Source organism: Macrobrachium nipponense, chromosome 2 (assembly GCF_015104395.2).
Source record: "Macrobrachium nipponense isolate FS-2020 chromosome 2, ASM1510439v2, whole genome shotgun sequence".
In the NCBI taxonomy this organism is placed as follows: Eukaryota; Metazoa; Arthropoda; class Malacostraca; order Decapoda; family Palaemonidae; genus Macrobrachium; species Macrobrachium nipponense.
The window spans coordinates 63,309,882-63,325,941 of NC_087201.1; the positions used below are offsets into that span (position 1 = coordinate 63,309,882).

At 34.5% G+C, this 16,060-nt stretch overlaps 1 protein-coding gene across 18 annotated transcripts in view; it reads left to right on the forward strand.

Annotated features, from left to right (window-relative positions):
- LOC135220649 (tight junction protein ZO-1-like) overlaps positions 1 to 16,060 on the forward strand; it is a 702,643-nt gene that overhangs the window by 666,694 nt on the left and 19,889 nt on the right. For 14 of the 18 annotated variants that reach the window (XM_064257985.1, XM_064257979.1, XM_064257991.1 and 11 more), the window contains one exon: positions 3,030 to 3,238. The exons of 1 other annotated variant lie outside the window; for it this stretch is intronic. In XM_064257985.1, the coding sequence (XP_064114055.1) occupies positions 3,030 to 3,238 (209 nt within the window). Of the gene's footprint in view, positions 1 to 3,029; positions 3,239 to 4,487; positions 4,640 to 16,060 lie in introns of those variants that run through there. 3 more of the 18 variants (XR_010315743.1, XM_064257981.1, XM_064257989.1) reach the window with 3 other exon arrangements.

The window sequence follows — 16,060 nt, forward strand, 5'->3', positions numbered from 1 at the left end:
CAGTTGATGGTTAACCTATGGAGATTTGTTAATTGAAGGTTCACTGACTTTGGTCTTGTCCCCTCTGCCCTCTGAGATGCTGCCGATCTGTATTATTGCTTTTATTACCTCCATCTTGGACATTGATCACAGTGTTTGCACCAATATCTTATGAGGCTCCATTATGCCTGCTGGCTGTGGTTTAAAGGGCATCCTACCATAACTTGTCCTTAGTGATGATCAAGATTGCTCATTCAGCTGCAGCCATGTAAGTGGTCTCTTAGTCTGTATTTCATCTTTTTGTTGCTGACCCAAACTTCATTTTGAAGTACCCCTCTTCCCGTGGACTCGTTTTCTTCTGTGCATTTGTCAATAATTACAGAATGCACTCCTCTTCAAAGTAGTATATTGAAGCCCTCTTGTGAAGGTTCTGGCTTTTATTTTGATAAAATTCTGTTGTGATTTTGTAAGATGCATTTTGAGGAGTTCCCATCTTTTTTCTAATTGATCAGCAGCAACATATTTATTCAAGACAGTTTACATTCTGGAACTGATTTTACATTCTGGAACTTATTTAAATTGTAGAGAACACAAAAAAGTCAACAGTAAAGCAAAGGTATATGCAGATGAAAATGTAACAACTGTAAACTTAATGTGTCTTGAAATGTTTAAAGTTTCATAAAGCTGTAGGAAAGCAGGAGTTTAAGTCATTTCTTTCTATCATAATTGTATATTTAAAGAATTTAAAGCTCACTACATATGGATATTTTCTGTATACTGTTACATCTGTAAACCCTTTAAGATTTTTGGGGGTACAAAACCCTGTGGCTGAAGAGATAATTTTCTCGTCTCTTGAAGTAAATTTGTTTTTCATGGTAGAGTGCTGGTTTTTGTCTCATGCTGTAGCCCAAGAATATGACATTGAAAAAAAATGCTATAATATTCTAACTTGTGCATTAAAAATAGTAGAAAACAGAAATTTCTTGACTTATTGAAAATAACCATGAATATATAATAAAGGTTTATACATTCTTTTTACACTATAAAAAAGTGCAATGAAACTTTTCAATGATAGATAATTCTGCTACTTATGTCAGTTATTTCATTTAAGAAAATGGTAAAGAAAAATAGGTAGATATTTTTATGATTTTTTATACTGGACTGGTTAACCCTATTGGGACGGGTAATTATATCAATATGCAGCTCCTCAGGCCAATTTACGAAAAAACACATTAATGGAAAGAGGAAGATATGCAAATGTACATGGTGAAGGAAAAAAATTCTGAAAAATTTCCCCTACCTTTTCACGAGTTGAAAATGACTAGTAGTACATGTATTTACAACCCCTTGTGGGTTCTTTTTTTACAAGGCAATCATAAATTTTACCAACTTATATATGTTTTTTCTAATAAATAAATTTATTTTATTTTGTAAAATTATAATTACTGCTCACCCAATATCAAAACAGATAAGAAATAAAAGCAGTTACAAATTCTTAGCATATTTGTTGAAAAAATAACTTTTTACTTTTACACGTTTTTTCTAATATTTCTCTGCACTTTTCTTTGTAAAATTACATTTACAACTGACATACTATCGTAAAAGACAAGAACAAAACACAACAGCAACCCCATGATATATTTACGAGCAAATTTACAAACAGACGTCATTTGAGAAAGAGACGCAGAACATTCTCCCTTCAAGTCACAAGCAGAACTGAAGTACTGAGACACCCACACTCGTGATTTTAGCCAGTGTAAAAGTTGCCATTAGTGAATTTAGGGGCTATAAAAGTATTGGCACCTCTTTCCTGCCTGATTCTTTCCAAATCAATGGTGTGTAATATTGTTTATCTACAGGATCAATCGGTCCACCACCCCAAACCTGTTATTACTACTCCCAAGGATCAATCCATCCATTAAGGGTTAAATGTTAATTCTCCTTGTACATCCCGCCCGTGCATGGAGGATATAGAGTTCAACTATCTCCCGCAACTCACTGGACATCATTCCAGTGCCCCACCATGTCAGATGGTTTTTGGTTACAGGTTCTTTTTTTTTTTTTTTTTTTTTTTTTTTTTTTTTTTTTTTGTATGGGTGAGGTAATTTGACATCATCAGAATTTCATGGGTTGGAATTTGCATGATGTCATTTGACATCATTATAATTTCAAGGGGTTAAATTGCCTGTAATATATTCACCAATGAAGATTACAGTTATTATGATAAACTGCTGGGATTTGACAGTTGTTTTGCTTTGAATGAAAAATAAAATTTCTTTACCATTCAGCTTTGTCTCCAGCAAATACGGTAATGAATAAATAAACCCCATATAAAATAATGTTTTTGCTTCAAGTTGTGGTCATGGTCCATGTTGTGGCTGTTACGTAAAGGTATTTTTGTTCAAGCAACCCATAATCTTGGATTTAGGCTTAAAATGTACTATTTGCTTCAAGCTTCTTTAATCAAAGCCTGTTAAATTTAGGTGATAATTCATCCTTTAGACATTATAATTTCATGCTATTTACTAAATCTGAATGATGAATAACGATGAAGGACAAAAATTGAGAATAATCTAAAGCAGGTTAACAATAACACTAGTAACTAGTTTCCTTTTACTTGTAACTTTGGTCTCTTTTCTTAGGCATAACTTCCTCTCAATTATTCTTCAAACTCAAATCAACTTCATTTCTTTAAATGGTACCGATTCATTGGAAGTTCAGGTCAAATTTTGGGTATATCTTTAAACTTTTTGCTTAACATTATGTGCATCCTGGTCCCTTTTCAGCTAATTCAGGTGTTTGTTGCACTTTCCTGTACTGTGCATGTGGCACTTTTTTTTTTTTTTTTTTCTCGTAACATATACTAGAGGGGAAGTCATTGGATACTATAAAATTTCTTGTAAAAGACTGATTTTTGTGCATATAATTTTTTTTTTATCAAGTAAAAGTTAAAAACCTCCTTAAGCTCTTCTCTATGGCTATCAGTGTTATCCAATCAGTTTGGATTCTTCAAAGCTTAGTGTCTAACATTAGCTGTGCCCACCACCCAGCAGGAGGTCACTCGCAGATGATGGCAAACATAAGGTGATAGCCACTGCACGAGGGGTGTATGATCACAAGGGTGGTACTCTGACCTCTGAGGAAACAGGCGTGTCCATAGTCATTCCCCCAGGGGCCATAACCAAGGGTACCAAACAAGAGATTTACTTCAAGGTGTGCCAGGACAGTTCACTGGTCCCTCCACTCGACCAAAACAAAGGTCAGTTAGGGGAGGTGCCACTGCCTTGACTTTTCCAGCAAAAATTAAAATAAATCTATATGTTGTTACAGAATGGATATGATACTCATACTAGGCATAAGTATATAAAATATGTGTTCAGTATGAGTCTTAAAAAAGCCATAAAATATAATATGTAATTAATTTTTTAATAATTAAAATTTGAAGTTTACCAAAAGCTGGTGAAGTCTTTGCAGTAGAAAAATCTGGGTATCCTACTGAGTGAGGCCTAGACTGCTGAGTGTGACCCTTTTGCTTGTGGGTTGCTGCTAACCCTAACATTCACCTATGAAATCACCTTCCACCCTTTTGGATTTCTTATGTATTAAACCTGCCTGCTAGCTAACTTAAGCTCTTTATTACTACTGTTATGCGCCTGTTTTACTAACTCCAGTATTAGCCTAAGGCAAGCTCCATACCAAATGCAGTATTTGCCATTAGTGAGTCTTGTCCTTGTGCTGAATAGTGATGGTTATTACATGTAAATCCATATTGCAATAGAAAGCCTTAGTAAGTACAGTATTTACTAATGACACTGTTAGAAAAATCCTAGTTTCACTAATGTGTGTTTTTTACTGTCCAATAATTCAATGGAAAAGTTGTTGCTAAACAAAGTGTGTGTGTTAGTTTGATGCACCCTATTATTAATTTTATTATGATTACTTTGGTAGGAGAGCCTCTCTTATTGGAGATAGCTGCTGTCCCGGCTGCATTAAACTTTTGATTTGACCTCTGTTTTTTTCTTAATGTTTTCTTTTCAACTGGCTTGTTTTATATTGTTTCCATTATTCATTGTGCAAGGCAATTCTATTTTGTATTTTTATCACTATATTGAGACATTTTAGGTATTACTTGATATGGGCATCCTCTTGCTGACACATGACTTGTGCACAAGTTTTTTTGCATAGTGGGAACAGAAATATAGTGATTTGAGGAAAGAGGTCATGGTAATTGCTTCTATTAAACATTTTTTTAGTTTTAATATTGTTTGGTATCTTGGCCTAACCATCTCATTGTCCAGTAATTGCAAAGGTGGCAACTGTAGTAAGGCACTGTACCTATTGGGGTAGTGTCCTGGTCAGGGGGCATGGATCTGTGTATTAAGTTTGGGGCTTGTTTGGTTATGACCTAGGAGTTTCTTGAATAAGTGGACAATTCACATGAATTATGGAGAGTAGGGAGAATATTCCATGTCATTCATAATCCACAGGAAAATCTTATCCAAAACCAGGCATTAGACGTACCCAGAGATATCAACAGTAATGAACAGGACACCAACTAGCTAGTTATCCACACAAGTTGATGCAGCACCTCTCAGTTACCATTCCTCTGATCACCAGACGAGGATTACTGAGCCAAAATACCAAGCAGTCAACAGCAGAAGTAATTATTAATTCTCCACTGACCATATCTTTTATTTTCATCACCCATCAGTATATTCTTATTCCCACTGGTAACAAAATTCTTTTGCCCAGGTCATATTCAGCAATGACGGATCTTTGAATCAATAACCAAAACAATAAAAGTACTAAAAAGAATTTGAACAGTATATGTACTTTTCTCAATAAAGTGGGAACTTAATATATATGACCTCTATTTGAAGCAAAAAATAATAAGAGAAATACAAAAATAATAATTTTAATGCAGCTGTGACAATTATTCACAATAGTATTGTTTTACTATTATCATTATTATTATATTTTTACTATTATCATTATTATTATTATTAGTTTTTGTACTAATTTTTATGGAAAAATCCCAAATATATATCCACAGAATAAGATGCCCATAAGTAAAAAAAAAAGGAAGAGAAAGTAGAAACAAATAAGTTGAAAATACTTAATAAAATAAGCACACAGAGATGACAGTAAAAACATTAGTTAGCACTTGACATTAAATACAGTAGTCAAAAGAAGGAAATTTGCCTCATTATACTCTGGTGAGGGACTTCAAACCCAGTACTCTGGAAGGTTTTGGTGCTAAGGATTGTGCTCAGTCCATGTTTGGTAACCACCCAGCAAGAGTAATTAAATGTTGCCCCAGAGATGATCTTGGTGCTTAAAATGCTAGTGAAAGTAGTCCCCACCCCACAGCAAAACATAATTGAGAGTAAGGGATGCTGAGGCCACCAATTATTCCAAATACATGTGAGAGTAATTTCATGGGTATCCACTTGATATTTCAAAGGCTTCCATGGATAGTGTTTGGAAATGCTTGAACACACAAATATTTCATAGATTGGTGGAAGAGAACTATTTTGTAGATTTGTAGAAGTGAAAAGTGTTTTAAACCATTATATTTAAATATCTCTACATGGCTGCTTCTTTTTTGGACTTCCCTCTATGCAACTTAAGAAAAGTTAATGAAAAGCCCATGAGTGTTTGCAGGGGTTACCTGCAGTAGACCAGTATCATTTGAAAGTGTATGTTTAGGTTCTTCATCATAATTTCATGTTTTACTTCTGTAACCACTCTTGCACACAACACAGTAATGATTTTCTATGGTTTTGATGCTATATGCAACAAATCAGAATACTGTAATGTTTAAAATCTACATTAATGAATATGAAATTTTAAAAATAAGCGTAATTTCTCTGTAAATGCCAAGAACAGTATTGTATCAAGAGTGTAATCTTTGAGAATTATTGGTGATATGTATAGCATCATAAAATCCCAAAACTGTTAGTAGTATCCGTAAAACTTGTTATTCTAAATTTTAACGAGTAAGTACGTTACACCACCTTTTCACAGTTATGAGGTAAGTGTTCACACTACAGCTTATTTTTTAATTTTTGTTGTAATGTCCAATAATTACATAAGTTAGTTCTAATTATCTTTTAAGAGAGTGAGATTGCGATTATATAATGCTTGGTGAGATATCCCTTTTAATATCAAGCTGGTAGTGTTCATTGCAGAATTATCAGCAACTCACTTCTGCTGGTTTTTTTAATATAATTATTATTTGCCCAAATTATATGTTTGTTTGTTTTGCTTGTGTTGAGTGTATTACTACGTATAGAACTGTACGGAACAGTAAAAGCCTGCAAAGTTAGTTTCTCCAACCAAGTTGTGCTATGCTAGACTAAACAACATCTTGGATATTGGTAACCCTAAGCCAAATTATATAAGGCATTAAGAGTCTCTAACATTTATAGATTCATGATACCATAAGAAAGTCTCAAAATAATGGTAATCTCAAGCCAAACAAGCATGTTTTATAACACAAAACATGCTTGTTCACAATCCTATGAATCATATGTTGCCGTATTTTCTTGAATGGAATCCTAGTGACACCAGTTAGGTCTGATCAAGAGTGAGGTCCTTCTTCCTTCACTTGTCCAGACACTCAGATGATGCTATGCATCACTCCTCAATCCACTGTGTGCCCTGCTGCATCAAAACCTACTCTACAACCTTCTTTCATATTTACCATTTGTGAGGGTTTTTATCATTGGGTCATCGTTTTTTTGTACTTATCTCTTTTCTGTGAACTTTTTCCTTGTGATTTATTTTTTACTTTTATTTCTGTGTGGTGCATAGCTAAATATTGATGCTCTGCCCTTACCTCTACTAAGTTTACTGTGAATATTTTGTTTTATTTGATCTTTTTGTTTATTTATTGTAATATAGAGATTTCTTTTTGTGAGTCTTTCCCAATTTGTAAAGCCGAGTCTTTTCACCTAATCTGTTAATTATATGTTGCTATATTGCTGCTTGAGAGATTGGAAAATGATGAAATAAGATGAAGGGCAGGCTTAGTAACGATTACAGAGGTGATAAGAGAGTCATGATTGAGATGATAAGGAGGGAGTGAAGAGGGCTTGGGGGGAACCTGTTAGAGGAAAAAGATCAAGAGGGAGACAGAGAATTAGATGGCGAGATAAAGTGAAGGAAGATAAGGCGAGAATAGGTTTGATGGAGGATGATGCCTTTGATAGAAGGCAGTGGAGAAGGCGCATCAGGCAACCGACCCCTTAATATGGGGATAACAGTGGGAAAGAAGAAGATATTTTTCCGTAAACATGAAACTCATTATCACGACACTAGTACCTTTAGAGTTGAGAGGCATCTACTGTACATGCTTATGACAAATCTTACTTCTTTTGTGTGACAAGAAATAAACCACCATATGGAAAAGTGTACGTATTTTGTATTATAAAAAATCCATTGCATAATACAGTGATTGTCTGAAAAGAAATTTAGGAAGGACAAGAAAGGCACCACACCTTTGATGAATCAAAGATTGAGATGAAAGTGATCAGATGTCAAGAGATTGAGGCCGAAAGACATGAGCGTCTGAAAGACATACATTGCAAGATTGTCAGAAGCATAAGAAGTGAAAGCTATGATACTGTTAACCCCTTGCATCTAAGCATGTGAGGCTTAATAATAGATATAGCAGTTTCTTCCAAAAGGGAAGAACTCTGGGCTTGTTTATGACCAGATTGAGAAGGTCAGTGAACTACTACTGTTATTGAACAGAGCGAATTGACAGCGGTTATTTTGGTAATAATAGATGTTTGTAACTTCAGCCTGGGAAAGAAGACTGAAATGGGAAAAGGACAGATTGTCCTACATCTGTATTGTATTTTTCCCTGAAACTGACAGCTTGTTAAGTGTCATTCAAGTGGTATCAGGAATGCTTGGAAGCCAAAAACTAACCTTTTGCTCTAAGACATTGATAAAAATATAGTGTTCTTCCAGAGACCAAAAACTCCATTCTTGATGATCAAGAAATGGGAACCCCAAACCTTGAGCCAATGCATTTGAAAACATCCCCAAGGTGTGGAGGAACTTACAGGATTCGTTAACATGGATTGGTCAGTTAAAGTTGGAGGCCAAATCCTGAATCAGCTGTGGGATATCAGTTTTTCCAGAGACATCAAGTGACCAGTCACTACCTGTCAGGTTTTGGATGAATTATTTTTTTTTATTAGTGTCAATCGCCATACTAATTTTGTTGCTTCTGTGGAGGGAAGTTTGGAATTTTTCCATTTGACTTGTAGTCCCAAGGACTGACAGAGACTGAAAAGACTAGAGGTGAATTTCTGCCCTGAGGACACGACGTTCAACCAGTTGTTGAGGTAACAGAAGGTGGATTCCATGAATCTAACTCCTAGAAGAAACTTGCAATAATGTCATCAGGACTCAGATCTGGTAAACATTCCTTTTCCATATAAAGCAAAGAAACTTCATAAAGGATGAGTGAATGGGAACATAAAAATAAGCATCCAGTAGAACTAACAATGACAAAAAGTCTCCATTTTTCATGTACCACCTTAATGAAATCTATTGCTTTCTTCCAGAAAAATGAAGTCAATTAAAGAGATTATTGATTAGACTGAGGTCTGTAATTAGCCTCCAGTCTTGTGAAGTCATCAGTACTATAAAAAAGCAACTGAAGAACCCTTGTGACTATGGACTCATTTCCTCGATTGCCTGTTCCTTTAGCATTAACCTCACTTCTACATAAAGCACCTGGAACTTCTTCTCATGGTTTCAGCATAGGATTCAAGGGACTTTTAATGACTAAGTAATCCCTTCACCTTTGTCTGCCCAGGTGCTCATGTACTTCTGGAGCATGGAAAACTGTTCAGTGGTGGAGAAGAAATGTTATTTCCTATGCCTGGAGATATAGTTGGTAACTGACCTCTTTGGTTAGGGTGAAAGGCTGATGGACAAGGTGACTTTTGGGATGAAGCAGACCTGGGCACGGACAGAGAAATTTAAGGAAGGGTTACTGTGGTGACCATGGATGTCGGCCTCTTGCCCGACAAGGAATTCAAAGAAGAAAAATGGATCCAAGGGATTGGCAGCCTAAAGTTCTCAAAGGTCTGCATTGGTTTTTTGTGTGCGGTTTGGTTTTGCATTGATGGTGCCTCTGCTAGCACAAGTTTTAGGTCAGTCAGGTCATCTTTATAGAACCAAACTTAAAATGGTTGCAGAGAAATTTGCACATCCATTAGGTGCGACTGTTTTGTTTCTAAAATTTGACTCTTCCAGTTCAAATTTAGGTATGGTTTTACTGACTGTGCTGATGCTTCAGAGGATTCAGCTTTGTTTGTCCTACCTTTGGTATTTTAGACTTTATGTGGTCTTAACATCAGTTGATCAGAAAAAAAGCTTCAGTGAAACAATGGGTTGTGACTATGAAACAAATTGGTTGGAAAATAACTTTCCTTCATTAAGAAAATTTATGTAAAAATATTACCGTTTCTAGAGGGTATGTCTTGCATTTGGGAGGAATGAAGGTCAATGCCAGTTTAGAAGTTTAAATTTCTTGTATTTTGTCATCCAAGTTTTTTTATTGCTTATGCTTTAAATATCTTTAAATATATCAGTTTAAGATAACCTCCTTAACCCTTAAGGGATGGGCTAAATATATATTAAGGACACCCCCAGACTGGGCAGACTTTAAGGTTGACCATTAAAAAAAAAAAAAAAAACTTATGGAAAGAGGGAGATATGCAAATGCACATAGTGTAAGCATTTTTTTTTCTGTACCTTCCATGAGAAGTTGAAAGTGAATATTTATAAACCTATGCAGGGCCTCTTTTTCCAAGACACTTGTAAATTTTACCAAGTTATACATGCATTTTCTAATACCATATATACTCATGTGACACACGATCTTGCATATCATGCGACCCCCAAATTTTCACCCTAAAACAATGATTTGATCATGTATCTCAAGTAACATGCAAGTTCAATTTTTGAGACCAAATTACAATAGGCTAAACTCTTTTCCTCCTGTTTATCTATCCCATTTTCTAGTTAGGCTAACCCCTTTTCCTCCATCTCTTTCTATCCCATCTTCTTGTTAAGTTAAAAAAATACTTGTGTAAATGCATACAGCCAGAAACAGCCGATTTGCGCTGAACTGAATCTGATAACTTCAGCGGCTTGCTTGCATTTCAACCATTGTATGATAGCAAAAAATTACTGTAGTTATGTTACAAATGATGTTAAAAAGAATAGGACTGATATATTTTTACACTACTATATCCTTATTCTGTATGGAAAAAAGATCGGCAAGGGGATGTACAGCTAAATTTAAGCTGCTAGTTGTAGCTTAAGCTGAGGAAAGAATGTTCATCTACTAATGACTATTATCGTGGATCTGCAACATGGAAACTTTGGTATATGACCGTCTTAAACAAAATTTGAGAGAAACTTGTTTTAAGTTTTAATCATAACTATTTGGCATGAAAGAACACATTTTACTGTGTTCACTCCAATGAAAGATAAATATGTAAAGCTCGTAGTATTCTGATGAAATCAAGTGAAAATATTGAACGCAATCTCTTAATTTTTTTACGCCATAAACATGCCCTCAGCGCCATCTACTAACAAAAAAATAACTAAATATCGTTCACAACGATATGAATTCAAGTGATATTTTAACATGAAAACACTTTATAAAACGTAAAATAACCTTGTTCCATATCAATAGAGTATCTAAAGATTCATTTACACTAACTAGAAGGAAGAAGATCGCTCTGATTTGACTTCCGTACAGCAAAATAAATTTACCTCTCAATCGTCCTCAGCTGATTTCCAAAGCAAAAAATTGATTGCTATTTTTGTATTTTATAATACAACAATAGTAATTGTTATTTTTTATTTTATAATACAACAATAGTAATTGCTATTTTTGTATTTTATAATACAACAATAGTAATTGGTATTTTTTATTTTATAATACAACAATAGTAATATGAAAAAACATACAATATTAGTAGATGCAGTGAAGTAAAGCATAATTTTTTGAAAGACCCATGGAAAAGATGCATATTCAATGTTTGTATTTTATCAAACGATACTGGTATGTGAATATTACATAATGCTAATTTTATATCATGTATGATGCGACCCCCTTACAATTAGCTCCAAAATTAGGAATTAGATCTTCAAAAGTTGCATGATATGCGAGTATATATGGTAATTAATTTGATTTTGTAAAATTATAATTACAGCTCACACAGTATCATAACAGATAAGAACTAAAATCTGTAACAAATTCTGAGTACACATAGTACATATTGTAAAATTCTTATGAGATATACCGAGATGGGGAGATGGCAGTAACTTTTTGTGAGGTAGTATATGTACATATTTTTTTTTAATGTTTCTCTGTAAATTTACAATTATAACTGACATACTATCATAGAAGATAAGAACTAAAACCAAAAGCAATCCCTGGGTATATTTATGAGCAAATAAATAAAAAGATGTCATGGGACAGAGAGGGGCAATACACTCCCCATCAAGTCTCAAGGCATACTGATCACCTCCTGTCCTGTGCTGAGCTACTACAGTTGCCATTAGTCATTTATGGATCATTGAAGTGATATGATATCATCTTTCCCAGTAAATTCATCCAAATCGTATGGCACATAATATTAATACTCATTAGTTAGTCCATCCATCACTCAAAACCTGTTCTAGATGATGCCTGTCCATTAAGGGTTAAAAGGCATGTATTTCAGTAGCATTGCATAGAGTTTGTATATCTTTGCTGCACCACACATAATAGTCAACTTTCTCTTTCTCTATGCCTTATATATTCCATTTTTGTCAAGAGGTCAGTGCACATGAGTAATTTTCTAGGTGTATTTACCATATGACCCTTTTATCAAAACTTGAAAGTCATTAAAAGTAGCTAGAAATATTCCATTTTCCCATAGTGAAAAATTGGAAATACTAAAGTAATTTAGTACATTATATAATTGAGGCCACAGGAATGAAATAAAAGAAGAATGTAATGAGCATTTTTGTGTTCTTTTAACATATTTTCCATGTACATTGTACAACTTCACCTTGAAATTGTGTTGAAAGAACTTGTTATTTTCTTTTATTTAATTCCTGTGACCTCAGCTATATATTTATTATCACTTGCAATTGAGTGATAAGGGCATTAGTACATGATATGTAATTTTACTGTATGTGCACTCAGATTCAGCATGTTTAATACTATTATGTACTTCATTTAATTTTATTAAGAGCACACAATTTAGTTACCAGCTCACATGGTAGTAATGATATGCAGTGTAAGAGTCATTTTTATTTTCTTGTATGTGCTGTACTATTAACATTCCTATAATTTTGGGTTTCCCATTATGGCAACTGGTAAGGTTTTTACAGAGCAGTCTTCCTAATTTTTTTTTTCATACTGTTCAGGGCCTCAAGGTTTTTTGTATGTGATCAAGATAGTTTCATATTGTCTATTCAGTGTCTGTATTCATATAAATTATAGTAGTGTGATGTTTTATAGTTGTATATGTCTAAACAGTTAGGTCAGAGTGGAAAAAATATTGTTAAGTCGCAAAAACTAGTAAAGCAGTGGGTGGCAGTGATTGGTGAGGTAATGTCCATTACAGGGCACCTGTCTCACATATAAAACTCATTCAAGGCAGTATATGCCCCAGTATGCAAAAGTGCCAAGCAAAGCAAGGCATTGTTATAAAAACCAGTAGACCCTTCTACTGTGCTTCGACTTCGAGTTAGATTATGTTGCAGGAGAGTAGTTTTACATGTCTAGGTTTTGAGCAAGTTTAGGAATGGCAATGAGGGAACATTTGGAGGAAAACCAATTCATATTCTCTCCCCTCATATTTGGAGAGAGTACATTGGTTTTGGTTCAGTTTTCATCCTTTCCATGGCTTCTCAGATGTTCATGAGGATGATGACTTCAGTTGCTGTGCAAGCTCTTTCAGAATGTAAGTACAAATAAATGAACAGTTATCTGATCCATTTGTCATCCAGACTTCATTTTCTGAGGAGTGTTCTTCTGCTTCCTTAAAACCCATCCTTTGTGTTGATGAAGTTTATAAATAGGTTTTGAAGTAGGCACTACAGACGGCGCCGAGACAAACATGTTGCTGGCTCTGCATGACTAGTACATGGCTTTGAAGAATCCTATGATGGTAATATAAGAGCCCTAGGATATCTTGCAATACTGGTTAAAGTGGTAGCTGAAATTTTATATAGAATGCTCTCATCACAGCTGAGACAGAACAGTTAAGGAATAAGAGTACTCAACAGGTATATGTGTGAGGTTTGCAGTTATAGAAGGATGGCGTTAATGAAATGAGAAAATTTGAAATGTGTGTACACAGTTGGTTTGCATTTCATCATGACCAATCATAAAGGGACAAATTTGTATGCCAAACTGCTCTTGTGTGAAAAATATGGTTAGAGCCAGAGCAGTTGTAACGTGTCTACTCCATCGTATATTAAATTGCTGGAAAAGGAGATTAGAAAAATGAAAAATGAGTAAATACTGTATTTATTGTACTAGTATAATCCATATTTATCCAGGCAATGTCATTAATATTTCCGTTCACCCTCTTTAAGAGACATGTTAACACAGTCACAACATTTAAGACAAATACAATCACACAGTTGCAGTCATTCACTTCCTGGTTAACAGGTATTGCTCATAATTCATGTGAAGATTCACAATGCTCTCATCCAGTTTTTTTTTCAAGTGGTTCAATGTAGAATAAAAAATTGCTTAGCATGTGTTTTTCTCATGTGCTGTTCATGTGAGGTTACTTTAGTGTACTATCCAACATACCATTGATATTTTATATAAATATAACAAACTTGTATGATGAGTTATTGTCGGTGGGATTTTTATTCAAATCGTACAGTTTTATAGGCACAGCATATTATTACACCATTGAATAGTATAGCATATTGTATGTTTATTCTTTGCTTAGCATTATGCATGGATAGGTACGTATTTCATTAAAACATTGTTGCACATCTAAATACAGAACTTGAATACACATTGACTTTTTGTTACATTTTAATGCTTGGGAAAGGCAGTGTTCATACAGTAAACTTACACTCAATATTTCTTACATATAGCCTACATATGCTTCATGTCCTGCTTTGGGAAAGTAAATTATTATGTTCCAAATTGATCAAAAAGTGGACACCATGGGTGTTTTATTTTTTAGTAATAACAATTAAAAATGGTAACCATTGTGTCATCAGTTTGGAATAATTTAACTTGAGTCACTAAAGTAGTCATCAATGTCACTCTTTAGGATTCACACTAATCACTCTCTAAAACCTTAGCTCTTTGTCCAGAACATCTCTCTCTCTCTCTCTCTCTCTCTCTCTCTCTCTCTCTCTCTCTCTCTCTCTCTCTCTCTCTCTCTCTCATAGTTTATCATGCTGAACTTCTATTTTTTTCATTCATGTGTGGATTAATTTTTATGCCTTTATTAATCAGTTATGAAAAATGATGGAGTGAAAATAAAACCGTAGCCTAATTGTAACTCATTATGTATAAAGAAGTTAATCTTCCTGAAATAGGATTGACCAGTACATGGCTGATTCCTATAATTTACTGTAGAGGTGAAAAATTTATGTTCATCTTTAAGTTATTGAATGACATGATTCAATTAATCAACAAAGGAGGCATCTTATTTCTATCTCTAGTGTTTTAATATTTGTCCTATTTTTAAAATAAATGTCTTGGGGATTTTAGGAGCAACATTACCTCATGTGGAACACAAAATTTTGTAAAGAATGAAGAATAATTTTTAGACTATATACAAGTATGAGCGAGAGAGAATAACAAATGGTCTAAGAGATTTATCTCAAATTCAAGAAATTCAGACGATAGGATTATCCAGGAAAGCTAATTAAGTACACATAGCCAAACTGACCTTGCTTTGTTTTCCAGAGATATGTTTGTGCCAACACTGTATAAATAACATTTTATTTCATGATTTACAGGTGATGCTAAAAAATATATATTGTTTAATTCCTGTAGTGGAGGGTATCGTATGGCTCTTAATGATTTCAAAATTCCCCAAGTGTTTATAACGTATCTTATGACCATCTTTCAGATTTTAAAATTAATTTTCCATGCAAAGTGAACTGTCCGCCTAGTTATTTTGAATGTGTCATTGTGGTTTGTTACCCCTAATCCTCCTTGCACTGCTATGACAGGTTTTGATAATAGTTACAGTATCTTAGCTTGTCAGGTATATAGCCCGTCCTCATTTTGCCTTTTTGCTCTAGTAAGATTGGAAATATTTTGTGTTTTTTATATGGTACATTTTGAATGTTTTAATTTTTCAGGTGAACAGTTGAAAAACAGGTTTTAACACAGGAAAACCCTATTTTTGGTAGTCACTGTTGGGTCTTCTAGGAGTTACCCTTCCATGGTCTAACCAGAGCTCCATGGTGACCAGACTAATGTCAAAGAATTATCTTTTAGCTGGTCTTGTGGCAGGGTATTTTGTCATAATGGTAAATATTATAACATGTAATAGAGTATAAATGGCCTCAGGATAAAAGGACACTTTCTGTTATCCTCAGCGAATGCTAAAACCCAGTTTATACACATCAAAAACCACAAGAAGAAGTAGCTATGTGTGTATGCACCACCATATGTTTACATATGACCAGACATGGACCATGACGCTATTCCTTTCTGTTGGTCAATGCAGGATTATCCCTTACCCAAATCTTGTCTTTTCTTGAGGGAGTTGGGAGGGTTTTAAGGACTCAACAGCGACTATCAAAAATAGGTTTTCTTACATCAAAACCTGTTTTTTGGTAGGGTAGTCGATGTCCTCAAGGAGCTTTATAAAGAAATTGACAGGTGACAAAAAGCTCTTGAATTTTAATCCCAACATCCCAAAACCATCTTTGGTCAAGGGGCAAACCACAAGTTTCAAGGCCCCATTTTTTATTCCAGATACCTTTAGGTTTGGTGGCAAAGAACAAGAAACCAAGTGCGAACTTGTGTTTTTTAGGGTTAAGTTCTGCCGTGACTTCC